Below are 9,740 nucleotides of genomic sequence, written 5' to 3' on the forward strand. Positions count from 1 at the left end.
GGTTTGTGGAAGGCAGCGCCATCCCCATTCCTACTCATTACTACGCCATCATAACCAGCTGCTTAGATTTCACTCAGCCAGCTGACAAGTGTGACGGACCACTCTCCGTTCTCTCATACATCCTTCCCCACCGGCCTGACAATGACGAGAGCTGCAATGTAAGTTCTGCTGCACTACTGTAGCCCCATAGTAAATATGTCCCTGGGACATGTGAAACCCCATAACAGTTAGATACTAGTGCTCACTGATGTCTTGAGTGAAAGCACAGGGTAGGACTCTATTAAGTGTCATGTTCAACTCATCAGACAAAAGCACTCCTCCATGGTATCAGAGAAAATATGGAACTATTACTGCATCTAAAATTGGGAGAGCTGATATACAGTATGTTGGCAGTAAACACCCTGTGGGCTTCTATGTTTTGGCAGATACTGTCAGTGTAACCTCAGCGCAGTTTGCGAGGAGGCTGTGTGCGTAGATGTACTGTGCTGGCAACCATCTGATGTTTTTATTGAGGTCTGTTTCCATATGCAGGTACAATATAGTCTGTCTGCTGTGGCAGTCTGAGACAGCATGATTACATCCAACCCACACAGTAGTAAAACTATATGCTAAAACCTGCTGAGGGAAGAGTGCCAGCTCTTGCTGTTTCCAGAACATGTCTTGATTCAAGGGAAAAGTTTGGATTCTCATTATCAAAGGTGACCAGACACCCTCCTAGTTCCTTTTCCTATCTTCCTTTAGGATGTAAGATCCTATAGTGTAAGTATCTTGGTGAAGTACAAATGCTTCAGTCTGGTCAGCACTGCAGAAAGTAACACGCACACTCGGCAGCTGATGGTGTGGCAGGAGAGTGGTTGAGTCCGCATGGGCTCCAGTGCTCTGCAAGGACAGCAGTCCTCCCAGGCAGCTGTATTTAGACTTGTCCTTCCGCCTGAACTTGTTCTCCCATTACACAGCTGTGCGGATTCCTGCACACAGACGCTTCACTATAGGCTGCCAGGAGACCGTTTCCTGAATGAACGCATTAATGTAATGAATTTTGTATTGGCACAAAAAGTTAAGACTCCTATTCCAGCTGCAGGCAGAAATAGTCATTCCAACTCTGTACACAATTCACCTGGAACACTGTCTCTTTCTCATTCATCAAACATCGCCTGCTTTCACGTCCCTCTTTTTAAAACCATGCTTTTGGAGCAGTATCCCTCTCTTGAGCAGGTCTGGCTTCCCCCTATTTAGGCTCTTAACTGCTTTGGGCAGATTTGTCTTCCACCAGAAGTCTCAGAAAGTCCTACATATATTTCATCATGTTTTTTCTCTGGTCTGCTTTCCTCTGAATCAAGATCCAGTTGGTGATCTGGAAGTTACTAATCTGGCAGTTATTAGTACCTCTGTCCTTGTATCTCTGCCCATATGTAATTTTATGACAAAGTCAATTTTTTTCCTTCCTATATTGCGTGTCATAGTCCTCTTAAACTGCTGAAAACTTTTTTATGAACTGTTTAGAATATGTTTAGGATAATAGCCTCTTTTACTATGTGATTTCTTATATTCCAACCCAGGCTTCTTTTCTCTGTAGGTCATGCTACTTATGGTGCATGTATATACAGTTCTGGGAGGAACCTCAGTGCTACTACAAGGTCATTAGCAGATGTTGGTCTATGCTTTTTATATAGCAAAGAACCCCTCCAAAATATTTAAATGTAGCTCTTGAATGAAAATACAGTCAGGCAAAATTTTGCCATTCAAATACAGTGTCAGTCTTACTTTTGCACATGGTGTTCCATCTGATTTGTTCAAAGAAGTGATTGTGTAAAACCTCACGTACTTTATGGATGAAATGCATGGGATAATGTAAGAATTTTTCCCTAACCTCTCCACAGCTTTCTTTTAAGATCTGAAGAAATATTAGCTTTCCCCCCACTCTGCTCTTGTTGCACACACTTTCTCTTCACACAGCCATTGGAGAACACCACTACTCTTCTCATTTGAATTTGTTCCATTTCCAAACTGTGTTTATTCATGGTGAGGTTATACCCATTTATTCTTATGTCAACATTATTCTATGGCTTAAATAGCTCTTCACTGGGCTTTGGGATTTACCCTAGTGATGATTTATGATGATTCTCAAGGCATAGACTTCTCTCTATTAATGGGAGACCCAGGTCTTTTTTGCTCTTATAAGAGAGGATGATCATTTTGGTAGCCTTCCTATGCATTTGTTCCAGTCGGATTTTTTTTTTGTTTCCTGGAACATGAATGAGATAAGGTACTCCAGCTGAGATCTCAAAATGCAAATGGTTTTCCTTCCACTGGACTCAACTCCTCTGATACTATCTAGGTTTTGCTTTTTCCATAGCAGTGTTATAATGGTGGCTCACAATCATGCACAACCAGTACACCCAGGTCCTTTTCTTCTATCTTCTGTTTCACCTGAGAAGCTCCCAGCTTAGCAGAAATTTTTGCTGTCTGTGTGGGTAACCCAATTTCATAATATACCAGGGACTCCTCCATCTGCATCCTCCAGTACGGCTATTCTAGTCTTCCTCTGCATTGACAGGAGCTCCCATTTGTTTTGGGTTTTTTTTTTACTAGCACACTAATGACCTTGGCACAAAAAGCATGTATGAAAACATTACACAAAATCCTTTCCAAGACCAAAGCTGGAGGAACCCTACTAGAAACTTCCCCCAGGCCACTATTTTCTCTTTCAGCAAATGCTTTAAATTTCTCATTTAATAAGTGAGTTCCTCACCTACCTGTCTACACTCTGACCATGTTCAGCTTTCCAGCTAATAATTTGATATCCAGAGAGATTCTTTGGTCCAGAGTATCTGGTATCTTTTCCAGTGGATTTTAGGTTAGCCACATAATTGATTGCGTATTTCTATTTACCTGCATGTTTTCAATTGGTTTTCAATTGTTATTTTTTCCTTCTAAGACACTGTACTATTGAGGTGAGACTAACCAGCACAGATGGAGAAAACTATTGTTTTAAGTGTATACACTTCATTCGTTGTTCTGCAGTAACATAATACCATGTTAGCTGATCATTGGCATTTAAAATCCTTGCTGCTGGACCTGAGGTTTCATGGGCCAGTTGTGGAATGGAAAAACTAAAACCTTGATCATTTGATTGATTTTCAGGGATCATGCAAATGCTGTCTTGCTGAACTTGGTTTAAAACCAAACTCACAGTCCTGTGATTTATTCATATTGCAGATCTTTTGCAAACTCTTAGGAATCCTCCTTGTATTCCAGTGACCTTTGTAGCAATGGGACTTCCCTCTGAGCTCTGTAAAATGCAGATTTTCTGCTCAGAAGGAAGGCTTGAAGACAACAAAAATGTCACAGTGATTGCATTGTGGTAAAAAACCCTGTTGAGACTCATTTGCAGACTAGCAACCTGACGACCAGGCTGAATGCGTAGCAGGACGCTTCATGCAGCCGTGTGCTGCCGGGGCGGCATTCTGGAGCATGGCACCACGGACGAAGGGGGAGTGAGGCAGGGCACGCTCCCTTCTCTTCCTTCTCAATTTGCATCTTTTCTTTTCATGTTCCAGACCTGGTTTTAGGCCTCAGGTTGCTAGTGACATGGAGAGGAAAGTCAGTTTGGAGCTGAAAAGCTTCAAAACAGATGGGTGCTTACTGGGTCATGGACGTTTGCTTTAGAGCAGCCAGCTGTGACCTAGCTGGTACTCCGTGTCCTCTCTGTGCAAACGATCATGCTCACCCTCTTGGCCTTTGTGGGGTGACCCACAGCCTGGTCTGTGGCACATCTACTGCGTTGGGTAGGCTCTGACATTGCTGAAGCTTTGTCTTGAATGGTGAGAGGATCACTTTGTAGGAGGACCTGGCTGAGACAGTCAGAAAGGGGCTCATTTTCTGGAGTAAGCCCAGAAACAGACTTCTATCAGCAAGATTTCCAAGACACATGGTGTTCAAATGTCCGAAGGCATAGCCTGTTTTCCTAACTTGCTTCCCCGTCAGCAGTGTAGATGTACCAGCCTGAGTGGCCAAAGGGGGGAAAAGTCCTGTTTTGCTCTGGTCCTTTTCCCACGTCTGCTCCCTGCCGTGCAGTTCTCGGGGCTGGCTGCAGTGCCTTGGGGGACATGTCACGAGGCTGGATAATGCACTCAACATCCAGAAACTGCAGTGTTTTGCAGGGCTGGTTTTCTGATGTTATATAATTTGTGTATGGCTCCAACAAGCACCAGAGCTGGCACAAGGCATGCAGCAGGAGCAATCCCCTAAGAGAGATTACACCCACGCAAGCCGACCCCAATCACTCTGGCAGCATCACCTTCCTGATTTTTTTTTTCATATTGGGAAATGCTTAGTGAAAGCCTTTTTTCTATTAGTGAATAATACGTATGTTCTAATAATGGGATTTTACAAGTAGCAACATAAACCATATCCCAATTCTGTAACAAATTGTAATGGTCTCCTAATAGTAAAGTGGAAAGATTAAAATAATATTGTGTTAGATGAGGTGCTGGTCAGATGAGAATAATGTGTAGGGGCAGGGTCTAAAGCTAAATAGCCTACAATTTGGGCTTTGGTAATACACAACTGATTAATATGGAGCTCTTTCTGTGAGATAAAAACATATATAGTGACCAATGGATCTTCTAAAAGCATATGGCTGTTTTTCTGACACACCTGCAACATGGGGTGAGCTTTTCCTAGATGACTGTGGTCATTGTCTCAACCTCATCGTAAAATGGGACCCAAAATAAAACTAGGAATCATCTTGCACGTTAAGTTTCAAATCTGTTTTCTTGGAACTTGTTTACCTTAGTCATTCCTGAATAGGGCACAGAGATTCTTCAAATGGACCCAATGTTTAGAAAAGTTGCATTTGCTTTTTGGAGCTGATTTTTGATATGGCATGTTATAAAACGTTTTTTTTTTTTACATTTCAGAGCTTCGAGGATGAATCAAAGTGGGTTGAAGATCTTCTTAAGATGCATACTGCACGTGTGCGTGACATTGAACAGCTCACAAGCTTGGACTTCTTCCGAAAGACCAGTCGCAGCTACACAGAAATCCTCTCCCTAAAGACATACCTGCATACGTTTGAAAGTGAAATTTAGCTTTCTAACCTTACTCAGTGCATCGTTTTATCAACTGGTGTATATTTTTATATTGTTTTTATATTTATTAATTCGAAACCAGGACATTAAAAATATTAGTATTTTAATCCTGTATCAAATCTTAAATATTAAACCCTTGTGTCATTTGTTTTGTTTCTCTAATGTTTAACATAGGTATGTCTCTTGGTTTATTTAGTAGCGCTCGTAATACTGCAGCTTGAGCCCTTACTTCAAGCTTTTAAGTGGTGCTGCAGGATTTGATACGTGCATCAAGGAAATGTTAATTTCCCATGCTCCTTTACCACACTTGTAGTCCTGTACTTTGTATCAAAATACTGAACATGTAAAATTGCATTCATTTACTGTTAACTATGTGACAGACATATTTAAACCCTATAGACAAATAGCATCTTAAATATAATAAACCACACATTAAGTTTTTTTAATGTGTTTTGATTGCCTTTCACAGGGACATTCAGAGGGACTTGTAGGCAGCTGGGTGCTGCCAGATCTCTCTTACTCACCGGGCAGAGCCCTTCTCAAGAGCTTAGATTTGCTGGTAAGAGGACTGCCAGGAGCCCAGGTGCCCTGCCTGGTACTCAGCAGTGAGACCATAAAACAGACACCCACAGTAGAGTCATTACTGGTTAGGTTTTGCCATAGGGGCAGAGCTGAGAGAGGAGGTTGGTTGGTGTCATAAGCTACCAGGAGTATCCCACGCTTGAGGCCACTTGGCCTTGCTCTGGAGCCGTGAGGAGCATGCAAGGTGACAACATCTGCTGTCACCAGTCAGGCTGTGTTGCATCCCTTCTCTATTGCCGCTGCTCTGGGCTGATTCCTGGGAATACCTGTTCCATCATCTTTGACTTTGAGGGAAGCTGAGATAAGGCAGATGCGTGTGGCAGGTGTGGCCAGCAGGACTAGGGAAGTGATCGTCCCTCTGTACTTGGCACTGGTGAGGCCGCACCTTGAACACTGTGTTCATTTTTGGGCCCCTCACTACAAGAAAGACATTGAGGTGCTGGAGCATGCCCAAAGAAGTGCAACGAAGCTGGTGAAGGGTCTAGAGCACAAGTCTTACAAGGAGCGGCTGAGGGAACTGGGATTGTTTAGTCTGGAGAAAAGGAGGCTGAGGGGAGACCTTATTGCTGTCTACAACTACCTGAAAGGAGGTTGTAGAGAGGCAGGTGTCAGTCTCTTCTCCCAGGTAACAAGTGATAGAACAAGAGGAAACGGCCTCAAGTTGCACCAGGGGAGGTTTAGATTGGGTATCAGGAAAAATTTCTTCATGGAAAGGGTTATCAAGCATTGGAACAGGCTGCCCAGGGAAGCGGTGGAGTCGCCATCCCTGGAGGTATTTAGAAGACGTGTAGATGTGGTGCTTAGGGACATGGTTTAGTGGTGGACTTGACAGTATTAGGTTAACGGTTGGACTTGATGAACTTAAAGGTCCTTTCCAACCAAAACGATTCTATGATTCTGTGTTGACAGAGGTGACATTGCTAACACCCAATAGGGGGCTTTTACCTGGGAGGAAAAAAAATCTGATTTTCACCATCTTGTTCTTATGGCCAGAACTGCAGAGTTTTTCCCTAATCTGAGGCTTAGTCTGATGTTTAATGACAGCCCTCATTCTCAGAGGAAGCCCCTTGGCCTGATTGTGCTATATAACTTCTGGTACTGTGAATCCCATACAGTGCATGTGATTTACAGCCATCACCTACCTGGCCAAGCGAGTCAAGTCTCTGTTGGCTACTCCTGTGCAGTCACAGTCTCATGATTCTGGCAAGCCCCTACGAGTGACACTGATGGCACAGTCCTAAGCCAATGGAAGAGACACTGTTGTATACTGGTATCTAGATAATGGCCTGATTTGGCTTGAAAAGCTTTTATAGAAGGCATATGATATGGAGCATTAGCGTTAGTGTAGTTAGATGATGTAAAAGATAAATTATTGTTTAGAATGCTTCTTGAGGCTGAACCTGCTACTGGCACTATTACAAAGCCATCGTTTGGGGTTATAGATTTCCCTTTCTCTACCAAAGTGGTTTGTATCTATTTTTTCTTTGAGGGTTGCAAATGCTGGAGGGAAGCGGTAAAGGCTGGAAAATATCTCAGCCATGTACACAGAAGAGTAGGCAGGTCTCCTAAGTAAAATTAATCTGGCACAGTTTTAGCAACTTGCATCCCTGTAGCATCCATCTAAGAGAAAGTAGTAAACCGGAATTAATCATGTTAAAACTGATGATGAACTTCTTGTGACCAGTAGTCAGAATTTTGTTGTTCTAGGTGCCAAATTCTGTTTAAATTAGAAGAACACAAAACTTGAATGCTTTAAAATCCCCCCAAAATCTTAGGATGGAAATTCTAATAACTGCACAAAGCTCTGGGAAACTTCCTATTCTTGCAACTTTAAAATTGTCTCTTGTGGTTGTCTGGTAGCACAGAAATGTTTTTCTGTAAGCTTTTGGCAGGGCTTCCTGCCATGATAAACTTTACGTCCTTACATGTGCTACAAAGGGTATTTCCTCTGGATTTAAACCAGTTTTCAGTTAAGAGCTAATTTCTCTAACTCTAACTTTGGCGATGGTATAATGTGGTTGTTCATAAACTAAACTAAAGACTACCACTACTGTTTTGCTTTGACATTCATCTGTTGCTTTGTTTGTTTTTTAATCAAATCTAACAAACGATGTAATTCTTTTATTTTCTCCCAGGATAAGATGACTTTTATACCAAAGGAGCATTTAAGCTCTGAAAGATACTCTTCTTGTGTTCAGAGAAGTCTGCTTTTCAAATAGTTAGTGATGATTGTTGGGAGAGACAGTTTAACTCTATCTCAGTTTCATTAAAGAATGACGATTAGTGTGTAGGGAAATGTGATTTTTTTACTCAGTTGCTTACTGTGAGAATAAATACTAATAATTTACTTCTGTTCCACTTACTTCTCTTCAGCCCTTGGCCCCGTGCTATTGTATGGTATTGCTATTTTATTTCACTATGCTGGCAGAAGTAGCTGTGCTGGGACATGTTTGTGGTGAGTTCTGTGAATTGCATGGGGTTTTTTTGCTGTTGAAAGCTGCCATATCAACACAAAAGCTCCAGTGCAAAGCTAAAGCCTTGTAAATCCCTCTAAGTGACATGAACTCTGCAGGAACGACAGACATTTTTTTAGAAAACTTGTAATTTCCCTTTGGTATTCATCAGGGTGAATGTTAGCTTAGGGCAGTGTGTAGGAAGGAACTCCTCTGCTTTTCATTCCTGTTAGATCATTTCGAAAATATGAAATACTATTGCTTCTGTTATGTGTTTCCTTTTCCTGATGTTACTCTGGTTTCTGCGAGAGGTCCATTGAGGAGAACAAGCACTGGCTTTTTCTGTCAAGCAAACACCAGTTTTGAGGGTTTGGGTAATTACTGTTTGCAATTGGTGATGTAAATTTGGGGCATGTTCGATGAGTTAGAGGGAGTTCAGATGAATAATTGCCAAGACAACAAAAGCCATAGGTGCCTTGCACACCCAACAAAGTCCTTTTGCTCTGGGAAAAAATCCTCCAGAGGTAGTTAAGCAACTGGAATATCCCTGCTACAGGAAACTGTTACTTTTTTAAACCCCTTTTTCACAGTCACATACCAGAACAAAATCCTTAGTAGATAAGCACTGAAAGCAGGTCAAGTAACCTGACCAACAGCATGGTTATGATGGCAAAATTATAGCAAAAGTCACCATCCTATACTGGCAGTACTGACATGCTTAATTACCACTGATCATAGTCTGTCCTGGCCAGCTAACAGCTGGATTAGACTGATACTTTCTGCTTGCTGCTACTTCCCTGTTCTTAATTTCAGCCATTAGTCCCTTTATGGTGTTATGTGCAGCATTCAATAGTTTCTGCACTCGCTTGGACATTGGCAGTGTTTTGGTAGTAGCGGATCAGTTTGTGTTGCAACTTTCAGCTCCAGATGAACTAGAAAATTAAAAAATACCATCGTCAGGTCTGTGCCATTTTGTGAAGGTTTTCCAGTATTCACAGGGATATTGTGTGAATAAATTTAAATGCCCATGTTTAATTAGGCCAATTTGCTGTGTTCCTGGAGGCTGCTCCAAAACAATCCTGCCATAGTCCCCAGCGCTTTACATGCAAACAGTCAGTCAACTGATTGTGTGAAGATTTTAACAAATGAAAACACACTTCTTGTAGGAGAGGCCAGAAAACAAAAGCAGTGATAAAGAGATAAGAGAGGAAGTTTCCCACTTGAGGAGACAGAAGAGGCTGAACAGGTTGAGGGTCCAGGAGATGCTGCCAGAAGGGAACCGGGGCTGGAGAAGATTTATTTGGCAGGTTTATGAAGTCCTTATTCCCCCTGCATCCGGCTTCTTCCGATAGATCAGTCCTTCATGTACAACAGATGAAATAGCACCCTATTTTCTGCACACAGCCAGGAAGCAGAAAACTTCTCAGGAAAGTTGAAGGTGTTCCCCTCTGAAGGTGTTGCTGGTTGCAGGAGCAGCACAGGAACTCCAGAAGTGTCGGGGACTGTACAGTGAGGACAGAGTGCAGGATCTGACCTGAAAGGAATAAATTCGTGGCAGCTGGAGCTGACATTCCGGCAACCCTTCCCTTCAGTCTCATGTCCACCCCAAACA

General features: G+C 42.4%; 1 protein-coding gene across 3 annotated transcripts in view; it reads left to right on the forward strand.

Annotated features, from left to right (window-relative positions):
- The window catches only part of ENPP2 (ectonucleotide pyrophosphatase/phosphodiesterase 2), a 66,185-nt gene extending 60,651 nt beyond the window's left edge, over positions 1-5,534 (forward strand). For all 3 annotated transcript variants that reach the window (XM_068396085.1, XM_068396083.1, XM_068396084.1), the window contains 2 exons: positions 2-158; positions 4,923-5,534. In XM_068396085.1, the coding sequence (XP_068252186.1) occupies positions 2-158; positions 4,923-5,093 (328 nt within the window). In that variant the 3' untranslated portion in view covers positions 5,094-5,534. The remainder of the gene's footprint in view (position 1; positions 159-4,922) is intronic.
- Positions 5,535-9,740: the final 4,206 nt, after the last annotated feature.

Source organism: Nyctibius grandis, chromosome 3 (genome assembly GCF_013368605.1).
Source record: "Nyctibius grandis isolate bNycGra1 chromosome 3, bNycGra1.pri, whole genome shotgun sequence".
Taxonomy (NCBI): Eukaryota; Metazoa; Chordata; class Aves; order Nyctibiiformes; family Nyctibiidae; genus Nyctibius; species Nyctibius grandis.